This window comes from Vipera berus, assembly GCF_964194415.1.
Source record: "Vipera berus genome assembly, chromosome: 13".
Taxonomy (NCBI): domain Eukaryota; kingdom Metazoa; phylum Chordata; class Lepidosauria; order Squamata; family Viperidae; genus Vipera; species Vipera berus.
The window spans coordinates 1,808,181-1,829,902 of record NC_138216.1 but is presented as its reverse complement, the minus strand read 5'-3'; the positions used below and the strand labels follow the sequence as shown (position 1 = coordinate 1,829,902).

Genomic DNA, 21,722 nt, shown 5'->3' with positions numbered 1-21,722 from the left:
AATTCATGTTTGTGTGAACTTTCCCAAATTTTTCTTTTCCAGAATCCGGGACAGCCAGAAATTCTCTGTTCCTCCGCTTCATCCGGGGTGCGCAGGGAGAATTGGGGTGCGTTTCCTCCCAAATGCAAAATCTTTCCCTCCTTCTCCCCCTCTTCCTCCCCCTCACAAGGGCGACCCTCCTTCCTGGGGGGTGGGGAGGGGGGACGCGGATTTTTTAAAGGCAGCTTTTTAAACTGGGGGGGGGGAAATCCGCAGCACCGGCAACCGCCTGCTGGGGTGGCGCCGCTCCGGGGTCCTTTGCAAAGCGGTTCCGTTCGGGGCGGGTTCGGCAACCTCTTTGGGGGCTCCTTTTGCGGACGGGACCAGCCCTGGGGGGGGACGCGGGGGGGGAGGCTTCCCCAATCTGGCTCTTCCGCCTCTTTGGCCCCCCGGGACCTTGCCAAGCTTTTTTTTTTTGGCACCCTCCTGGAGCTCTTTGGCTCCAGCCAACTGGCCCAAACTGGTCTGCCCCTCTCCCTTTCCCCCCCCCCGCCCTTGGGACCCCCGGTACCGACCCTCCCCACGAGCCCCCCCCGCCGGGCTCCCCCTCTTCCAGCCTGCCCGGCCCTCCTCCAGCAGACGCGGGTCCGGGTCGTGCGAACGCCGCTCGCCTGCCTGGCTGCGCCCTTTCCCCGCGTCGGAAGGCGGAGGCGGCGCCTCTCGGCCGGGCCGGTCGCTCCCGCCCCGCCGCGGCCATTGGCGGCTCCCCTCGCCCGGCCCGCGGCTCCGCAACAGCCCAGTCCGCTCGGACAGCGCCGGGCCGGCCGTTCGGAGAGCTCCGCGCGGCTTTGGGCGCCCCTCTCCGGCGGGGATGCTCCGGCGGGAGATGCGCGCCGGCCGGCTGGCTGGCGGCCGGGGCTGGGCCGGGGGAGGCTCCCAGCTGCGCGGCGGCCCCTCCGGCCGGGAGGCGAGGCCAGGCCAGGCGGGGGCGGCGCCTTGCAGGAGGAGGCGTGAAGATCCCGGCGGAGAGGGAAGAAGTTGGCGTTGCCCGCGGAAGAAAGTTGTTCTTGCCCTTCTTCTCGTCCTTTTCCCCCCTCCTCCTTTCTTTGGGAGAGGGGGAGAGACCCCCTCCCCACTTTCCCGACTCAGCCTGTCCCGCTCCAGAAAGGCCAGCCTCTGGCTGCCTTCTTCCCACTCCTCCTCCCTGCTTTTCTCCCCACTCCTCTTTCTTGCTTTTTTCCATCCCTCTTTCCCGCTTGACCCTCCTCCCTGCTTTTCTCCCCATCCCTCTTTCCTGCTTGACCCTCCCCCACTCCTCCTCCCTGCTTTTCTCCCCATCCCTCTTTCCTGCTTGACCCTCCCCCACTCCTCCTCCCTGCTTTTCTCCCCACTCCTCTTTCTTGCTTTTTTCCATCCCTCTTTCCCGCTTGACCCTCCCCCACTCCTCCTCCCTGCTTTTCTCCCCACTCCTCTTTCTTGCTTTTTTCCATCCCTCTTTTCTGCTTGACCCCCCCCACACTCCTCCTCCCTGCTTTTCTCCCCATCCCTCTTTCCTGCTTGACCCTCCCCCACTCCTCCTCCCTGCTTTTCTCCCCACTCCTCTTTCTTGCTTTTTTCCATCCCTCTTTCCCGCTTGACCCTCCCCCACTCCTCCTCCCTGCTTTTCTCCCCACTCCTCTTTCTTGCTTTTTTCCATCCCTCTTTCCCGCTTGACCCTCCCCCACTCCTCCTCCCTGCTTTTCTCCCCACTCCTCTTTCTTGCTTTTTTCCATCCCTCTTTTCTGCTTGACCCCCCCCACACTCCTCCTCCCTGCTTTTCTCCCCATCCCTCTTTCCTGCTTGACCCTCCCCCACTCCTCCTCCCTGCTTTTCTCCCCATCCCTCTTTCCTGCTTGACCCTCCCCCACTCCTCCTCCCTGCTTTTCTCCCCACTCCTCTTTCTTGCTTTTTTCCATCCCTCTTTTCTGCTTGACCCCCCCCCACACTCCTCCTCCCTGCTTTTCTCCCCATCCCTCTTTCCTGCTTGACCCTCCCCCACTCCTCCTCCCTGCTTTTCTCCCCATCCCTCTTTCCTGCTTGACCCTCCCCCACTCCTCCTCCCTGCTTTTCTCCCCACTCCTCTTTCTTGCTTTTTTCCATCCCTCTTTTCTGCTTGACCCCCCCCCACACTCCTCCTCCCTGCTTTTCTCCCCATCCCTCTTTCCTGCTTGACCCTCCCCCACTCCTCCTTCCTGCTTTTCTCCCCATCCCTCTTTCCTGCTTGACCCTCCCCCACTCCTCCTTCCTGCTTTTCTCCCCATCCCTCTTTCCTGCTTGACCCACTCCTCTTTCTTGCTTTTTTCCATCCCTCTTTTCTGCTTGACCCCCCCACACTCCTCCTCCCTGCTTTTCTCCCCATCCCTCTTTCCTGCTTGACCCTCCCCCACTCCTCCTTCCTGCTTTTCTCCCCATCCCTCTTTCCTGCTTGACCCACTCCTCTTTCTTGCTTTTTTCCATCCCTCTTTTCTGCTTGACCCCCCCACACACACACACACTCCTCCTCCCTGCTTTTCTCTCCATCCCTCTTTTCTGCTTGATTTTCCCCACACACACATTGTCTCTGCCACCACCCCCACGCCCCCACACCCTTCAGGATGTCCCCCATCCAAGCCTTACAACTCTGGTGCAAGCAACAATGCGAAGGCTACAGAGACGTCTCCATCACCAACATGACCACCTCGTTCCGGGACGGCCTGGCCTTTTGCGCCATTCTGCACCGCCACAGGCCGGACCTCATGTGAGTCGTGCTGGGGGTCCCCTTCCTGGAAGGGGTACACGGGGGGGGAGGGGGAGAAGTGTGGAAAGGGAGGAGGACCTGCTCGTTTTTCCCAGCGGAAGTTGAGGGGAGCTTCCAGCTTCCAAGGCAGTCTACCCCTAGAACCTCAAAAGCTGAAGGTCCTTGGTCCATCATGTTCTGTCTTGGCAGCACCTATGCCCAGGCTGTTGGGCATCTCACAGAGGGTGAAGCCTCTGCCCCGTCCTGTCCCCTTCGGAATTTGTCTGGTACGAATTAAGTGGGGGAGCCCCCAGTTTGGGATAAACTTTTGCAACAAGGGGTGTGTACGTGTGTGTCTGTTTGTTTGTGGTATGATGCCACAAAGCTGCACCAAAGAAGCCTCTTGGTGGGCAAGATGCATTTTGGAAGGACTTTGCATTGGATTTATGTATTTCTTCCATTTTATTTGTGTCCCACCTTCATTAATTTTGAAAAGGATGAATTGAGAAGGTTTTTGCCCAGACCTGTTCCTCAAAGGATTAGCATTTCCAAACCATTTTTGGTGTCTAATTTCCAGCTTTTCTAAGCACCCCAATTCTGCTTTGTTTTTAAGATTATTTTCCTATGCACTTTTTTTGTATGCTGTACTTTGATTTTCTTTTTAATCTGTTGAATCGTCTTACGGATTTATCCTTGTGTTGGCTTTGTTTTTCCCCCTGAAACTGCCAAGGATGAAAGAAGATGCTCTACTGTTACAGGACGTACCAAAAGTCAGGTCCCGTAAACAGTTTATTACAGTATATAAATTCCACTAAATAGTCAAATGGGTTTCTAGTTTCTGATAAAACCGCTCCTTATGCATTTGATCTCTGACCTTTGAAGATTGCTATTTGCAGTGGCAGCATTTTCTCTGGGAAAAACATAATTAATTAATTAACCAGACTGGGATTGGCTTATGGGACCTGTATATCAATCTTAACACTTCTGACAACAATCAGATTATTGCTTGATATTAATATCACCCCTAAATCCACCCAGTCCAGAGTGAACTTTGAGTTTTCCCAGTTAAAACCGAAGTCCAAAATAATAACACCCATTGTCTGCAGCTGGAACAGTACTTTCCCCCCCCTAAATTAAAAAAAAAACAACAGTTACAGTTTAAGAGCTTGCAAGTATTTGTCACTTCATTACACATTCTAAGTTTGTCCTCTTCTCAATAAGAACCAAACAGAAAACTCATTTATTTCCTAATTTCCCCACCAAATTTCGCCAGTCTGATGTCATCCGCAGCGCAACCAGAGTCAAGAGTTTGTGAGCAACAGGCAAACTCCAGCTATGGCTGGACGCATATTTGTCATTTCCTTCCACGTGACTGACCCCAGTGAAGAAACGGGCCCTGGGAACAAAGCCACAAAGCCGTCCTTCTTTTCTCCAGTTGGTATCTCTTTAAGAGACCCATAAAGGGTTTTTTTTTCCTCCTTTCTTTTTTAAGCAAAAAAGGAGTAAGAAAAAAAGAGAGGGGAAAAAAACAACAACAACCCAGACCCCAAACACGAAAACACACACTGACCATAGGAAGAGAACATCATATTTATCCGAATGGGGAAATCATTAAACACGGACGCCATAAAATAGCATTTAATCACGGTTGATGTGGTTGAAGGCTTCTTATCTAGAACAACCTTTGGCAGGCAGAAAGCCGGCCAGCCAGTTACTAAAGGCTGGTTCCTGTTTGGGCAGGGCCTAAATCAAATAAATTAAATTAAATCCTGGACAGAATTCCGGTGGAGTCTTTTCCCTCGATGTGTTCAGTTTCTGCATGCAGGGATGGATTAGGGTCCCCTGGTGGTAAGATAGGCAGCAAACAAACAGAACGATAAACTAAATAATAAACTAACTAACTAACTAAGTAAATAAATAAATAAATAAATCGTATCTCCCATGAAGCTTCTGGTCGGTCTAGAAATTTTGGCGGAAAGGTAAACCGTGACGACTTGCTGGTACTTTTCAAAAAGCTATTTATAATATTTGGATTGACATGAGCAAGCAGGATGTGATCCAGAGAAAGCGCCTTGCCCTGTTGATCAGCTGCTTCGCCTTGCTCTCCATCCAGAAAAAGCGAAGTAACTTACAGAGATGGAACGATGGAGGGAGGGGGGGGGAGGAGAAAATTAGAGGATGCCCAACGTGGAGGTGGCAACTGGCATTTTTTTAAACAAATACTGTTTGACTTGTTTTATAATTTTAGCATTGTAGGCTGCCCAGAGCCTCTTGACTTCGTTGGGCAGCTTCAGAAGTTGAACAAATAAATACAAACGAATTTTCTCTCAAGTTACTTGGTGGTTGTTCCTGACTTCAGGAGGGTCTGCAAAGGAGGTCCAAAAAGTCAACATGCCCGCTAAGACTCTCTGATCCAAGCTCCTCCCACTTTTTATGGGCATCATGGACACCATCTTGATGTTTTTGACCTCTCGGCCCTGCCTTGGTACAGACAGTTCTGCCTCGTCTCAACCAAAAATAATCAGAAAGCCCCTTGTTCTTGTCTTGAAATTAAAAAAAAACCATTTATTTCAGAGCAGTTGTTTGCCATGATACTTGGAAAGGCGGGTTTAAAACAAACAAGGGTTTGTCAAGATGGAAACGCTTTGCGTCTCCCAGCTGATGTTTAGACACCTTCGGCTAACAGTCCTGAGGTATGTTGGCTGTTTACATTTATGTGTGACAGCCTTTGTGAGCAAAGCCAGCGAGGCGGAGGGGTGGGCAGGAGTGGAGCTGATCGCTGGGGGGGGGGCTTCCTCCCCTCCATTAAAATCTCGTTGCTGTCATCTCTGGGGAGAGCAGGACTGGAAGAAGCCCATTCCCCTCCTGTCTTCCTCAGCCAATTTTGGTCAAATCAGACCCAAATTTTTGGCAACCAGTGCAGGTCTCGGCACGATGGGTCTGCTGGGTGCCGAATTGGACTTTGGAGACTAGACGGTCCCATAGGCTGAAGTTCCTGCGAATAGAAGGCTTGATTGTGAAGATAATGTTATGATGCCAACACCTACCTGGCTGTTGTGGTGTGGCCGTTTCACAAATGAAGCTACAGGCATGTCCATAGCAGCTCAAGAATGCTGGTTTTGTTTTCCTGGATTGATTGATATAAGAAGTAGCTCAAGGACATCAAGTCTGTTTTCCTGGTTTTCCTTACCTGGGGCAACCTGGGGTTACTCTAGAGCAGGGGTCCCCCTGGTCCATGGACCGGTCCCAGGCTGCGGCATGCCAGCAACCGGTCCACACAAACAAGCAAAGCCCCATCCGTGGATGCACGCAAGCACACAAAACCACGCACTCTCCGGTCCACGGAAAAACCTCTCTCCACGGAACCGGTCCCTGGTGCCCAAAAGGTCGGGGACCTCTGCTTTAGAAGAGTGTCAATGTTCCCAATTCTTTCTGGCAGATGTGAGATTTAAATCAGGGTTTCGTGGCCCACTTGGCTCCTTGTCAGGTTGCAATGATATGCCAGCTTTTTTCAACAGAGTCGCTGGCTTACTCCTTCCCTATTGGCAGAGCTGCCCTGAACCTGGGCTGGAAGACTATGGTTGTCAGTCAGAATATTATTCACATTTGGATTGGATCTCCCTGTAAAATTGTGAGCCCCAAGAATTCAGTAGGAAGTTCTTTCTTTTTATATGTACATTTATTGCCTGTCTCCTTAGATGTATTGTTTACATCACCCAAAACAAAACTGGAAATTCCATTTCTCCCCAAATCCTTCTCACACACCTTCCAGTTGTAGCTTCCTGGTTGTTACCCAAGAGATGTATGTGACTGTTCAAACCTCCTGCAGGCTTTTCCCGAATTCTGTTGAACTGTTTTCTTCTAACTTCCCAGCCCCCGTTTAATTTTTATTTGCCTGAATGCTGTTGCAGTGGGGGGGGGGGGGAGAAAAGACCTACATTGCCCAATTCTTTGAAGCAGGATCTTGTTTTTACAGAAACAACAAATATATACCTTCTTGTTGTAAAGATCAAACTCCTTATAGTGATGAAATTCCCATAAAAATGTTCTCCAACTAATATATTGTGGATGGATGAGATCTGGTTCTTAGAAACTTGCATCAGGCATGTGGAATTATTAATTAAAAGTTGACAATGGATCCCTTTTCCTGAACTAGCCATGTAAGGGCAAGTAGATTCCTGCAGGAGGAGATAGCTGAACTTGGTCAGGACTATTACAGGAGAGATTTTCAGGTGTACGAAAATTGGAGGACTGTGTCTAAACTTCAAAAACATTCAGACTTAGAGAATATAGAATAACCAAGTTGGAAGGGATCCTGGATGTCTTCTAGTCCAACCCACTGCTCAAGCAGTGTCTGTCCAATCTTTTCTTAAAAGCCTCCAGTGATGGAGCATCCCCACACCACTTCTGGAGGCAAGTTGTTCCACTGGTTTATTATTCTCACTGACAGGAAATTTCTCCTTATTTCTCGGTTGATCCTCTCCTTGATCAGTTTCCATCCGTTGCTTCTTGTCCTGCCCTCAGATGCCTTGGAGAATAGGTTGACCCCCTCTTCTTTGGGGCAGCCCCTCAAATATTGGAAGATTGCTATCAGGTCACCCCTAGTCCTTCTGTTTGTTAGAGACATAGCCTGTTCCTGCAACTATTCACCATATGTTTTATCCTCCAGTCCCCTAATCGTTGACCGAGACTGTCTTCCATCATCATAAGGAATGTAAATTCCAGGAAGGAAGATTTCCGTAGAGTGTTAGGACAAACATCTTAACATTGAGAATATGTTGCGTGCTTTGATGGGGAAAAACTGGCTGGATGGAGAGTTTGGCCTGGCAGGCAACATAGTGGGGCAAGGAATCCTGGCCTGTTGCTACTTGTTTCTCTATAACTTTTGCTTTTCTTTCTGTTTCAGAGATTTTACTTCCCTGAGCAAGGAAAACGTCTTCGAGAACAACGCCTTGGTAAGGTGGTTTTCCTCTCCCCTTCGCTTCCTCGTCATTTCCCTCCAGGCTGTTTTTCTTCCCCTTTCTTTCTCCTGCACACCTTGACCTCAGGTAGATCAGAACAAACAGATCATAAAACAAATACTCGACCCCATTAACTTTCCTTTTTTTAAAAAAAATAAAAATTAGCAGTTTGCCTTTCATGCGTAGGATTACTCAATTTTTCCCTGGCCTTTTTCTCTTTGCGTGCGGCGTTCTTGAACTGTGTTGGTAGAGCAGGTTCCACGCCTCGCCTGGGGCCCTTGAGACACTCCGAACGCGGATGGGCTTCAGGTTGAGGGTGTGGAGGAACCCCAAAGTCTGGCGGCAAGAGATCAAACCTTAAAAATAAGGGGGAGGAAAAGGTGGATTAATCTTGAAAGTGAACTCAGTCACGTTCAGTTCAAGGCAGAGTCTGGAAAAACCAGTTTGACGAGATTACCAGCGCCGTCCATTTGAATGGGGGGAAAGTTGGACGAGGATGAGGACCTATCAGTCAATGTCTGGACCGCCTCAGAGCACCAACAGCAGTCGCCATCCTGAACCCCATTTGGCAACAAGCAGGGCCCTGATTTGTTATTTGTCTGGACTGGACCAAGCGGTTGTGGAATGATAGCTGGTGATCACCTAATGGTAGCTTATCCTTGGGTTGCACAGCTGGCATATCGTGGTTCTGCAGGGTGGGTTAGCTCCATCCAGGTGACTTACGAGCCGCTTTGATAGATAAATAAATACATAAATGTAATTTGGGGTGTAAAAGGTTGTGAAAGCTGGCAGTATGAATACAGATACAGACTTACGGAAGTTTAGTTCTTGAATGCAGGTTTTACAAGGGAGAGTCTCGATGCATCTATCTCTATCTCTCTATCTCTATCTCTCTATCTCTCTATCTATCTATCTATCTATCTATCTATCTATCTATCTATCTATCTATCTATCTATCTATCTATCTATCTATCTATCTATCTATCTATCTATCTATCTATCTATCTATCTATCGTCTGTGTCTTTTTGTCTGCCTGCCTGCCTGCCTGCCTGCCTGCCTGCCTGCCTGCCTGTCTGTCTGTCTGTCTGTCTGTCTTTTACCTACCTACCTACCTATCTCTATTTTCATCTCTCTATCCATCTCGATCTATCTCTTCTCTCAGTCTCTCCTCCCTGCAACCCTGTAAAGCCAATCTGATTTCTGGCGATCCAGGGGACCCTCCCTGAGAAATCAAAGATCAGATTTAGATGCACATCGTTTCACCCCTTCGCCTCTGGCCAGTCCGTTGTGCTCCCTTGTGCTCCCAGTCTGGCTGCCTCCTGAAATAGGTTCCTCCTTCCCCTCCAGAAACCAGATCCTCCTCCATCCCCCCCTTCCTTACTCTGTTTTTTGGAAACCTGAGATCCTTGGATGTGGAGCGCCTGGGAAAGCCAATTGTTGTCAGGAAGGAAAGTCTCCCAGATGTTTGTGAGGAGGAAGCAGGCTTGGACCACCCATCGTCTGCGCGCCGGGTCCAACAATCCGAGCGTGGGTTGAGGGCCGGAGGAATGGAATGTCCTGGTGAAGTTGCTGAGCCTCCACGTTGAGTTTCTGTGGCCTGGCTGGTCTTCAACTTTTGGTGCCAGACTTGGAGATGAGATTCTTTTTCAACCACACCAAAGAGCCCTTTTTTAATGAGGACTAGAAGACTTGGCAGCCTCTTGTCTCTATCGCAGGATTCCCTTTGCACATGCTGGCTTGTCTTCCTCTCCTGCTAGGGAGGCTTCCTCCCGTTTGGTGGAATGGCGCTTTAACTCTGCAGTGAAAATTCTCCTTCACACCAGGGTTGACTTCTGGGGTCTCCCAGGCCACACCGGTCCACTGTTCATGGCAAAAGTGTGTGGCCTCGATAGAAAGTGTGTAGTTGGTGGAGAACAATTTGCAAAATGCTGTCTTTGCTTCTTGACCATGAGGACCATGAGGACAGGAATGGATTTTCTGGAAGGGGGTTGTTCCGAGGTCAGGATTCAGGACCTGAACTCGTCACAGATCTGGCTGTCCTGCAGAATCGTTTGGCCATGGATCTCCTCTTGCTTGGCTTGGTTAAAGAGAAGGACATCACCTCAACCTCTCTGTTCGCATCTCACAGGCTTTCCGGGTTGCGGAGAAGGAGCTGGGCATCCCGGCTTTGCTGGACGCTGAAGACATGGTGGCCCTTAAAGTGCCCGACCGGCTGAGCATCCTCACTTACGTCTCCCAGTATTACAATTACTTCCACGGCAAGTCGCCCAGTGAGTATCTCTCTCTTTCTCGCTCCCTCCGTCCAAGCGTTGGACTGATGTGAAAGTCCTGTCCACGCTGTGATGGCTCCTCCGAAGACTTTTAGAGGATGGGAAGGATTAAAGAACAACAACAAACCCTGCCCCCACGAGATGTAACCAGCTTGACGTAAGCCATGGGCAGGATAGCTAGAAATGGAGCTTCCATGGGTAGAGGCAGTGTAATATCCAAGGACTAGAGGCCAGCAAAACTGGAGTGGTAATTGCTGAGACGGAGGGGAAGGGAAAGGAAGGGAGGGGAAGGGAAGGGAAGGGAGGAAGGAAGGGATGCCTCTTTAAATTGGGAAAAGAAATATTGATTTAAAAAAAAACAGACGGTTATCTCAGCAAGCAATCATCAGCCTTAATAACATAAGGCAGGTCAATCAGATTGCATTTGATGCCAGTTTTGTGGACTAAAATATCCACTCGTGCCCTTTTATGTCTCTCTTATACGATGAGAGCCTTGGCATCTCCATTCTGTTTCTTTCTGCAGTTGGAGGGATGGGTGGAATCAAGCGCCCGGCGTCCCAACCCAGTGAGCAGCCGACCGAGAAAAGAGGGGTTCCTGAGCCGAGGGCCCCAAGCTCAACGCAGCCAGTGAGGCCGCCTTTTCTGGAACCCAAAGCGGAACCAGCCGCGGTGGGCCGGAGGCTGGTGTTGGACTCCCCTCCGGCAGTCGAAGTACGAAACGCCATCCCTTTTGTCCTGGAGGCTGATTCTCTCTCTCTCTCTCTCTCTCTCTCTCTCTCTCTCTCTCTCTCTCTCTCTCTCTCTCTCTCTCTCTCTCTCTCTCTCTCTCTCTCTCTCTCTCTCTCTCTCTCTGTGTTTATGACAGCGGGATATTTCAGAATCGAACCTCCATGGATCAGCAGAGTGTATCTTAGAATAATGGCGGCTCAGGGATGAGGACTCTAATCCTCTAAAATCGCTGCTTCTCACCCTTTTGGAATCCATAACACAATATTTAATAGACCAGTGCTTTGGTGGCACACCAGAAGATTATTAATCACTTATAAGTAATTGTTGACTTGCGGCCAAAGTAGGGACCGGAATTTCCGTTGTAAGTCGTTGCCGTGGTAAGTCAAGTCACCCTGTGACTGAAGCCGATTTCACGACCATTTTTTTACAGCGGTTGTAAAGCGATTCCCCTTGGCCATCCAACGAGCCACACCATCGTTAAATGAATCCACTTTCTCGCAATGTGCGTTGTTTTTTTTTAACCAGAAATTGGCAAAAAAAAAAAAAGAAGTTGTAAATGGTGATGGTATGATTGCAGGATAAAGCCACCGGTCCTGAATGTGAGGCTAAGCTAATGGGAACAGAGAATGGAGGGTGCCCTGCGAAACAGGGGAGGGGGCTAGAAGGGTCTTGGGCTGGATGGAGGGGGGGGGCTCCTTTTGAATGCCCGTGTGCCTCCTTTTCTCTCCCTCCAGAGACGGGTCTTAGCCGAGAAGAACAATGCACAACCTAGCAACTGTGCCGTCTGCGGAACTCATGTCCACTTGGTCCAGCGCCTCCTGATGGACGGGAAACTGTATCACAGGAATTGCTTTAGGTACGGGCCCCTGGAGGAGTCGGTCGGGCTGGCCTTGCCCCCTGGGCCGTGCTCCAGGGGTCTGGCTTGGGGAGGGGTAAGGATGCTGCAAGGATTGGCTTGTCTGTAAAGTCCACTCTGGCCCACTCTTTCTCCACCTTGCCCACTTTAAGACTCCCAGAATTCCCAGCCAGCCAATCGGATTCCTTTCTTAGATGGTCACGTTTGGTCCAAAATTTTGCTTCCAGGTGCAAAAAATGTTCCAGCACTTTACAGAGAGGAAACTACAAAGCCGGGTTTAGCCCGGGCACCTTCCTTTGCAACCGACACGCAGGGGCTGAACTTGCCCCCGTTCCTCCTGCCCAGGAGAGCAGGGCGGAGAAGAAGACCACCAGCGCTTCCAAGACCCCTTCAGGGAACTGTGGGAAGGGGCTGGCACCGCCGCAGGCGGCATCCCCCGTGCCCAAACCGCGTAGGGTCTTCCAAAACAATGTGGCCCCCCAGCCAGCAGCAACTCAGCCACCACCCAGTTCCTGGAGTCCTAAAACCAGCGGGGTCTCCGCAAGTCCGAGCTTGACTCGCCCGCCCCCTCCTGCCCCAAGCGCGGATCCCCCCATGGCTTCCTCTTCGACGGAGGTGCGCTCCAGGATCCAGCAGGCTCGGGAGAAGTTTTTCCAGGCTGATCCAGCCTCTTCTGGCTTCCCGGTGAGAAAACCTGAGCCGGCGAGAAATCATAGCAGCTCTCCCGTCCAGCCTGCCCAAGTCCCTGAGAAAACACCCGTCTCTCGAACTCAGCTCCCTGTCAGCAGCAACAGCACCAGTGACAGCAAGAAAGACCAAGCACGGAGCATCCTTCAGCGCGTCTTACCGGGACCGCAGCCCTCGACCGGCCAGCCGGGAGGGGTTAGCAGCACCGCGGTGCCCCGATCTTTGGCTTACAACAGGTGAGCCTTCGGTATTCCACTGGCATTTACTTACTTGTATTCTGGCTTTTTTTTATTATTTTGACAAATAACTCCAGGTGGCCAACAAATCCGACACACCTTCCTCCTCCTCCTATTTTCCCCACCACAACAACCCTGTGAGGTAGGTTGGGCTGAGAGAGAGACTAATTGACCCGATATCACCCAGGTGGCTTTCATGGCTGAGGCGAAACTAGAACTCACCAACTCCTGGCGATTGACTCAAAGCCACCCAGCCGGCTTTCACAGTTAAGGCAGGACTAGAACTCACCGTTTCCTGGTGATTGGCCCAAAATGTTTCCTGGCTAAGGCTAGAATGAGACTAGACTAGAACTCGCTGTCTCCTGGCCCAACGTCACAGATGGCTTTCGTGGCTAACGCAGGACTAGAACTCACCATCTCCTGCTTTCTAGTCTGGTGCCTTCAGCACCGGACCAAACTGGGTCTCCTTAAATTTGCAGATTTGAGCTTGCAAAGACGGGTGTTTGCGGGGTAGGGCGAGCCGACACACCCCGGAATGGACAAAAGCGCAACTTTACCTCTTATGAATTTGGTTTGGTAGGGAGTACGTGGATTATGATTTTATTTCTTTATGAAATGTATATATGCTGGAAGAGGGCGGTTTCAAGAACTCGGTTCCCATATGCTTCCAAGACGGCCAGGTTCTGCGTCTTCTTAACTCAGCCACGAAGCTAGTAACCATCTTTTCTTTCCAGCAACTCATCTTCTGCTGCCCTCTCCAGTTCGCAGCAACCCCAGATTCCGCCAGCTAGCAAACCCTTTAACAAGCCAGCTTTTGCAGATGCTCAGAGAGGGCCAGAAACACCCCATCGGGTTGGGAATCTCCCCAAGGAGCCCAGCCACAAAGTGGAGGCTGGAGCTGAGCCCCAGAGCAAAGTCAAGGAGGGGTCCACTGGCACATCGGCCAACGCTGGACGTAAATCGGAGACCAAGCTGGTTAAAGGTAGGAAGCAGCCATCCATGTGCCTGTGATGAGTCGGGTGTCAAATCCTGACTTAAATCCCCAGCCATTGAATGGTTTCAATCCTTAGTTAATGCTTAAACCGGTGATTCTCAATCTGGGCAACGTTCAGATGGGTGGACTTCAACTCCCAGAATTCCCCAGCCAGCCATGGGATGGGATGGATAGAAACAGCAGGGAAATCCAATTCTACCTTTAAAAAAAAATCAATAAATCTCAAAGACTTTGGTTCTATAAACTGCACACTTACAATTTTGCAGAATCGGCATGTTTTCGCACCCACTCTGTAATTCACTCACTCCACGTGGTGGTTGGGACTCAGGAGGAGGAGGAGGAAGAGGGGTGCAAACCTTGAATGCTGGTTTATGCTTCACCCTCCTTTGCGTGTTTCTCATTCAGGGAAAAATGCCAGTGGGGCAGAAGAGAAGTTGGAGAACCCAGAAGACTGGAGAGCAAGGCTGAAGCCAGTCAAGTGAGTGCTAAAAAGAGGGGGAAGCAAAATCTAAGTGGTCCTCGGTTTATGACTGACTGTTTAAAGACAGTTAACAACAGCCTTGGGAAAAATGATCGATGACCTGTCCTTGCCATACCATGACCACAACCATGTGGCCACAATTTGGACAGCGTCCTTCCCAGCTGGTTTCCGGCCAAAAAAAGTCAACTGGGGGAGCTGGATTCGCTTAACCACCATGTGATTCGCTTAATGCCCACGATGACTTGCTTTACAATTGCTGTAAACATGTTGTAAACCTGGTTAAGTCCAGTCACGTGACTGACTTAAGACCGTACTGGAATACTGCTAAGGTATCGTCTCTCTACCCCCCCCGCCCCTAATCCTTCTTTCTCTAGACTGGCCATTCCCAAATCCTGCAGCCGTTCTTCTTCGTATCTTTTAGTCTCCAGGCCTTTAATAATGTAATAATAAATGTAATAATAATAATAAATCATCTTAGTTGCTCTTCTTTGCAATTTTTCCAAAGTTTCAACATCTTTTTAGTAACGTGGGGACCAAAACTGGATGCGGGTATCCCTAGGTGTGACTTTACTAAGGATTTATAAAGCGGTTCTAATACTTCATGTGATTTGATTTGCAGAGTCCAGTATGGCCAGATTCTGCCTTCCTTGGCCCAAAATGTCGGTTAGGGCCTATCCGTGCTAACGGCCTCTCTCCTTTTCTGCAGACCCCCCCATCAGGACGCAGCCAAGCCGTCTCCAAAACCTGCCGATGTTCACAAAGTGTTGATCAACATAGAGGTGAAGCCAGGACAAAACGACAAAAAGCCGTCTCTGTCAGTCATCTCCCCGGCAGCTCCTAACTCTGGTATGACTAACTGTGCTTTGACAGGATCAGGGTAATTCCCATAGGAACAGTGGCAGTTTCCCCCCCCCCCTTTGGGCTTTTGAAGCCTTTCAAGCAAGACGCTAGTCCTCATGAAGGGGAGAGAACTCCCGATTGCTCAGTTTTCTCTATTTCGGCTTGCCTGATTGGGCCTGATCTGTGTGCTAACTTTGTCCTCTCCTGGGCACATCCTTCTTGAGAAGGATCTCGCCCATCGGGATAGCTGAAAGCTGAATCTGAACTCAAGTCCACGCTCATAAGTTGGGTTTTCTCTCGTTTTTTGTTTCCATCCTAGCACCGCTGGCTGTCCAACTCCCAAAAAAGAAGCTGTTGGTGCCACAGCTGGATGTCTCCATCGGCTGGCAGAAAGAGAAGCTGCCGTGGGAATCTCAGCCAGCCACTGCCAAAGCAGAGAAATTGAGTCCCTCGAAAACAGTGGCTGCGGCCGGTCAGTTTCTCTCATTAGGCTCTGAGTTTCTGACATTGCTGAACTACAGTTCTCATCAGCCCCAGCTAGGAGGGCCATTGCTGAGGGATGCTGGGAATTGTAGTTCAGCAACATCTGGAAGGCCGTCGGACAGCAACTGAATCTTTCCCTCTCCGTTTTCAGCCCAGCCGTCCTCTCTGGGAACCTTCTGGAAGAATCTGGGTGATCAAGCCATCTCTCCCACCAAGGTAGGCTACGGATTCAAGCTGAGCTGCCGGCCTACCTTGCAGGATTGTCAGGATGCCAAACCGCCCTGAGCCTCAGGGTGGCGAATCGGATGTCTTTAACTCTTTGATGCCTTTCAGCTGCACCCGGATTACGTCCCCGAGGAAGAGATCCAGAAAGAAATCCGGCAGATTGAAAGAGATCTGGACAAGCTGGAGCAGAAGGGGATCTCCTTGGAGAAACAGCTGCGGGCTTGCGAGGGAGGTAAGGGGGTCCTGGTCAAACTGATAACAGCCCAAAGATGGGGCTTTCTGGTCTTCTTTTGAAAAAAGGTTTGCAAAGGTCCAGGTTTCTAGTCCTTATGGAGACCCAGAAGGCTACAACACGTGGCTTCTTTTTTCTTCTTTAATAACGAACAAGATTAGGGGAAGTTTTCCAAATTGGGTAATTTTTCTTCTGCAGAGGCAGGTGCTGGGTTATTTTCCCACCTGGCCTACCTTACAGGGACTGTCTGAGGTTCTTTGCGGTGGATGGTGCCTCGTTTGACCTCTTTCTTGGATCTTGTACACAGACGATTCCGAAGACGCCCTGATGGTGGAATGGTTCAAACTGATCCACGAGAAGCAGATCTTGCTGAGACGGGAATCCGAGTTGATGCACAAGTGAGTGGAACTGGATGGGGCAAGCAAAGTGGCCGGTTCAGGGCATCTGGGTAGCCAGTTGCCGACTAGCTAGGATTTGGGCTCCTTTTTTAAACCCAACAGGTCATTACAGGTAATTCTCATTTGCTGACTGTCTTGTTTATTGACCGTTTGCAGTCCTCGTAGCTTTACGAGCAGTCCTCTCATTTATGACTTTTGCAGACCTGTAGCGCAAAGGAAAGCTGAAGTCATAAGTATACTTGTGATTTTGTTTAGCAACCATTTCGCTTAATGACCAAGTTACCAATCCCTTGTGGCCACTAAGCAAGCATGTCCTCTGTTTCTTTTCCTTCACAGCCCCAAGTTGTTTGAAACAGGGAGGCTTTCCTTCCTTTCCCCCCCAATTTTAAAAAAATCTTTTTCTTATTTCTTATCTTTTCTGCTGCCCTGCATTTTTCTTCCCTTTTTTGAAATTATTGTTATTCTATGGCAAAATTCTACTCAAGATAATAATAAACAAATAAGAAGAAGAAAAAGAGGTCGTAGAATCCTTCCAGCAATCAGTTCAGGAGGGCTCCAAAACTTTGGACCAGCCCCACGTGCGAATCTGGACTCCTTAAAGTAACGTTTCTCTCCCGCAGGATAAACCAGCAGAAACTGGAAGTAAAGCAGTGGGATATTGAGACCGAACTTCGGAGTCTCATGAGCAAAGATGGTGAGTATCCCATCCACCTTCTTCTTGGAAAAGAAATGGAGAGGGAGGGAGGGAGGGAGGGAGGGAGGGAGGGAGGGAGGGAGGAAGGAAGGAAGGAAGGAAGGAAAGAAAGAAAGAAAGAAAGAAAGAAAGAAAGAAAGAAAGAAAGAAAGAAAGAAAGAAAGAAAGAAAGAAAAAGAAAGAGAAGAAAGGGAGGGAGGGAGGGAGAGAGGGGGAGGAAGGAAGGAAGGAAGGAAGGAAGGAAGGAAGGAAAGAAAGAAAAAGAAGAAAGGGAGGGAGGGAGGAAGGAAGGAAGGAAGGAAGGAAGGAAAGAAAGAAAAAGAAGAAAGGGAGGGAGGGAGAGAGGGGGAGGGAGGGAGGGAGAGAGGGGGGGAGGGAGGAAGGAAGGAAGGAGGGAAGGAAGGGAGGAAGGAAGGAAGGAAGGAAGGAAGGAAGGAAGGAAGGAATTAATTATTGGCCAGTGTTCTTAGGCAAAAAGTTGAACTTCACTGGATAAAGAAATGAAATATGTAGGAAGCAACTGATCCCTGAACAACAGAATGTCAACTTACTAAGCAGCAATATTCAGAGTTTTTCAAGCTTGGCAACTTGAAGATGAGTGGACTTCAATTCCCAGAATTCCCCAGCCAGTATTAGCGTGCATGACGTGGGTTTTCAGGTCTGGTCTACCTTGAAGGGCTGGCAGAATCTTGCAAGTCTGCTTCTCTCCCCCTTAGGCCTCCCCTTTGGGTCAGAGAGGATCCAACCTGGCCTTTTCCTTAGCAGGACCCCCTTTTCCCAGAACTTCAGGTCTTCTTCTGTCCTCCTTCCTCTTAACCGTTCCTGAATCTTCTCTCCAAGGTCATCCATGGTTGTCTAACCCAACCCAACCCTTGGGAGAGTCTTCCATTGTTTTGTGCTGTGATTGATTTCTTTAACATACAATTCTGGTTCTTCCCCTGCCGCCCAGATCACTTGAAGACCGCGACGGAGAAGGCTCGCGAGAAGGAACTTCTCGACTCATACCTGGACATGGTCAACAATCGGAACAAAATCGTCGAAGACCTGGATGAGGACAGACTGAGGTACGAACGGGTGGAGGAAGGCAGGAGGACTGGAGGGACAGCCCTTGTCCAGCCCTTGGTTTTCCCAGCCCTTGGTTTTCCCAGCAAGGTTGGCTGGGGAATTCTGGGATTTGAAGTCCACACGTCTTTAAGCTTGCCAAGGTTGGGGAACGTGGCTGAAAGAAGCTCTCGCTTGCCCTGCAGTTTGCAATTTTCCCGTTCCTTCAGAAGTAGTTAGCTTGAGAAAGGACCTTCCCGGCCTTACGCCTATCGAAGGGATGGTCAAGAGCCCTCCTGAGAAACGTCAGCAGCTCCTTTCTGCCAAACAAGGTTCATAGGTCTGGCTTTTTTGGCAAGTATCTTGGCGTAATTAGGGATGATTGTCGGTACTTTCTGGCTGCAGTTGCGCTGCTAATTGTGAAGGTGGGCTTACCGGGCTGAGGCTGCAAACACCGTACAAGGAAGCTGTTTGTGCATCTGGTGGGGGGGGGCGGGGAGCCTCTCCTTTCTCCTGAAACTTTTATCTAGCGTTTACGTTTTTAAGTGAAGTTAAAACGAGCAGCGTTTCGAGGCCCCCTTTTTTGAACGGGTGAAGAAGGGAGCGTAGTGGAATGCCGTCTGGATTCCCAGCAGGGAGGGGCCGCGTTCCAAAGAGACAGCAACGCTTGGAGAGTTTGTGTGAGGGAAAGAGGGTGAAGACCACTCCTCCTCAATAGTTCCCAATATAGTTCTCAATAGTGGTGAAAGTCATCTTTTAAGTTTCACAGGATTTCTGTCCACGGGTGAGGAATAATAACAAAATCAATAAAGAAATGCAGTTTAGATAGCCTGCGCCCGAGCATGAGAGCGAAGACGGCTCCTCCCCAGTGTTGTTGCTTGGAAGTGACTTCACTTGAGGGGACGTTTTGGGCGTGGAGCTCAGTATAGACCTGGTGGACCCTGAGGAATTCCAGCACTGGCCAGTAAGGTCTGTGGTGGGGGATGTTGAGATGTCTTGTTCAACATCTGGAGGGCTAGTCCTGTTCCAGGTGTTGGACTAGCTGCTGTGTTTCCTTCCATAGGGAGATGGAAGAAGATGAGATGTTCGTTGACATGATCAAGAAGTTTGGTAAGTCTCAACCCTACAGAGTAGATCACACTAAGCCATTTGGGTCAAGGCTGCTTCTTGCGTAATGCTACAGCTGTAACTTTTTTCACGCCTGCTGCAACTTTGAACAGTCACTGATCGAACGGTTAAGTCCAAACTGGGCTCTCCATCCCTGGAGATTTTTAAGAAGAGACCTAGACATTCCTCTGTCTGAGACGGTATAGGTTCTCCTGTTTGAGCAGGGGGCTGGACTAGAAGACCTCCAAGGTCCCTTTAGCAGCAGCCCTCATGTAATGACTGATCGATGGTTGAAGAAGGTGTTTCTTCCCCGCAGGTGTGTCTCGGAGCCCCCAGGACAATGAAAAAAGGAAAAACAAGTTTGGCTTCTTCCGAATATCGAAACCCAAGAACTGAATCCAGGAGAGGGGGTGCAATCTACGGATCTATTTGCTGTTCAGATAACTTTGTTTCGAAGGAGGAGAAGTGGTTAGCTGCTCCAGGAAGAGGCGGGGTGCGTGTGTGTGTGTGTGTGTGTGTGTGCTTGGATAGTGAGGACCAAAGCCCTGGGGAGAAATATAGGCTCTGAATGCAGCAAATGCCTTTTGGATTTTGCCAAGAATCCAAGTTTGAGCATCTTCAAAACAAAGCTTTGAAGCAAAGACTTTGCACGGATGCCTTTTTCCCCCCCATCTGCAGGAGAATTTGGCGTATATGGCTGCCCCCCCCCCCATTTTTCCCCCTGCCGGGACTGTGCCAAGAAGAGAAGAACTTCCCTTCCTACTGGGAGAAATCCCTTTTTGGACACTAGGTGGCGCTATAGCTCTCAGCAGGCCTGTTTGCAAGCCACTTCAGGGGGAAAAAAGAAAAAAATCTCAGGAAGTTTCATTCAAAAATCATCACTACAATCACCACATGTGCTTCTGTTTCCATGATTTGGAGAATCCCAGCCACCAGATTTACTCCAGACTCTGGCCTGCCGGATGATCCCAATGGACTTTTTTTTTTTTACTTTTGTACAGTATAATAAATCTAGAATGTCTTACGACTGACAATTTGCAAACTTTGAGGGAAGGGGTGTCAGGTGTCAGCACCTTTTGTAAAATCTAGTTGTCATCTCCTGGCTGGCCCAGAAGCTCGAGGTAGAAACCATTTGGAAGCTAAGAAGAAGAAGGAGGTGGAGGAAGGGGAGGACATAGATGACTTAAATAAGCAGGAGCATTTTTTTCCCATTAAAATGGTAACCTATCCAATTGTTTGAGGTGTCGGTGCCCCGGTTACTAAGGATAGGAGAGAAATACTTGAAATAACTTGCCAGACAATTGACTCAGAAAGTTGCAGCTGAAGTCCAGGTAGATCAGAACCTCTTCTGAGGCCATCTAGCCATTTAAACCAGTCTTGGTGGACTTAGCTGAGAGAAAACACCGTATAGCATGCAGTTGGAGAAAGTTCTGGATAACTAGAGTGAAATTCTGCTTTGGATAGGAGAAAAAACATCTGCTTTTAGGACTCTTGACTCCCTGGAGAATCACAGAAGCCTAATGAGATGGAGGTGGACCAGCGGAGAGGTGGACTTGACCTGGAAACCATGGAGACATCAGACTAGAAACTGTATATTTATCCAGGAGCTGAAACAGACAAGGACCATGAGCAAACCAAATCTGGCACTCGGGGCAGAAGATCCAGAGAACCTGATGATGTTGAGGAGCAGGCATGAAGATTGGGGCTTCTGTGCAACCTGGCCTTCAAAGATTGCTCCCTTTGAGTCAACTGACAGGGCTTGAGTGGGCCAGAAGGATGGCTCCAGGTTCTTGGAATGATGGACCTTGACCACGAGGGAAGCACCCAATGCATGAATTCGGAGACTTCCTTAAGGGACAGGTGCTTCAGGAAATTGGCCGACTGAGGACCAAGACCAACGAAGTCCAGGAAACTTCAGACTTTGACCCAACCTCTTTCAACTTTCACATCTTTGCAAGGTGACTGCATGACCAAAGCCCCTTGCCCACTATTCTGAAGATCTTTGAGTTGGTGAGAGAGGCCGGTGGGCTTTTCCAGGATCTGGAGTCTGCTAAGGACCGTTTTTAGCCAAAAAAATAAAAAAAAATGGAGAAGGAACGCTTGGCAGGCGCGAAGTAGCAGATGCTTCCTCCCCGCCTTTCGTTCTTGCCCTTCTTTTGTTTGTGTTCGTTTTATGTGTGCGAGTGTGTCGTTTCAATTTAAGCAATGCTCTTTTTCCTCCGCAACATAAAACATTTAGCAATGAATTGATTACGATTCCATTTGATTGCCGGCAGTTAGAATGAGCAGCAAGCCAGCAGAGAACACAGGAATGACAGACGGCGGAGGGAAAATGTCGGTTTCCAGGCACCCTCACAACCACACAAAAATCTTGGGTTTCTGTCTTGTCAAACATTGCTCCGTGGCAGGATTACCACATCCCGGCAGTGTAGGTTGTTGTTGTTTTTCTTTAAGTGGGAATATTTCAGACGCAAAATTATCAGGACAGGAAACATCAGTGGAGGCTCCCAGGTCAAAGTGGATGGATGAAATTATAAATTCACCACCATCGTTTCTTTCTTCTTTCTTTCTTTAAAAGAAAGTCCTTTCCATTCTGTTGATGGAAGAATTTGGGAAAGGTTTTCAGTTGCACATATGAGGGTTCATGTACACATTTGGGTCTGCGCCCGAATTTAGTTGCTGTGTCCAAATGTAATAAATCCAATTGTTCCCGGCATGGAGCAGATCATGGATCTTCCATGGTGCTTAAAAAA

General features: G+C 49.4%; 2 protein-coding genes across 2 annotated transcripts; one reads left to right on the top strand and one right to left on the bottom strand.

Moving 5' to 3' along the window:
* Nucleotides 1-214: 214 nt before the first annotated feature.
* LOC308673886 (uncharacterized protein) lies at nucleotides 215-1,964 on the bottom strand (the record flags this gene model as incomplete). The annotated part of the gene is made up of 2 exons (XM_081337932.1): nucleotides 1,953-1,964; nucleotides 215-1,241 (listed from the first exon to the last, which is right to left on the bottom strand). Exon 2 carries the CDS (start codon nucleotides 1,220-1,222, stop codon nucleotides 215-217), a length of 1,008 nt encoding a protein of 335 aa, XP_081194058.1. The 5' UTR covers nucleotides 1,223-1,241; nucleotides 1,953-1,964.
* On the top strand, nucleotides 1,229-21,215 carry MICALL2 (MICAL like 2). Its single transcript, XM_081338136.1, has 17 exons — nucleotides 1,229-2,755; nucleotides 7,641-7,689; nucleotides 9,825-9,966; nucleotides 10,490-10,677; nucleotides 11,430-11,551; nucleotides 11,779-12,474; nucleotides 13,209-13,456; nucleotides 13,874-13,946; nucleotides 14,656-14,795; nucleotides 15,109-15,261; nucleotides 15,424-15,488; nucleotides 15,606-15,729; nucleotides 16,037-16,127; nucleotides 16,748-16,821; nucleotides 17,771-17,885; nucleotides 18,926-18,972; nucleotides 19,286-21,215. Exons 1-17 carry the CDS (start codon nucleotides 2,613-2,615, stop codon nucleotides 19,363-19,365), a joined length of 2,550 nt encoding a protein of 849 aa, XP_081194262.1. The 5' UTR covers nucleotides 1,229-2,612; the 3' UTR covers nucleotides 19,366-21,215.
* Nucleotides 21,216-21,722: the final 507 nt, after the last annotated feature.

Coding starts and splice junctions, on each gene's coding strand:
- MICALL2 (XM_081338136.1), top strand. CDS start 2,613: ATGTCCCCCATCCAAGCCTTACAACTCTGGTGCAAGCAACAATGCGAA. Junction 10,678..11,429: donor ACTCCCCTCCGGCAGTCGAA/GTACGAAACGCC, acceptor CTCTCCCTCCAG/AGACGGGTCTTAGCCGAGAA. Junction 13,457..13,873: donor GGAGACCAAGCTGGTTAAAG/GTAGGAAGCAGC, acceptor TTTCTCATTCAG/GGAAAAATGCCAGTGGGGCA.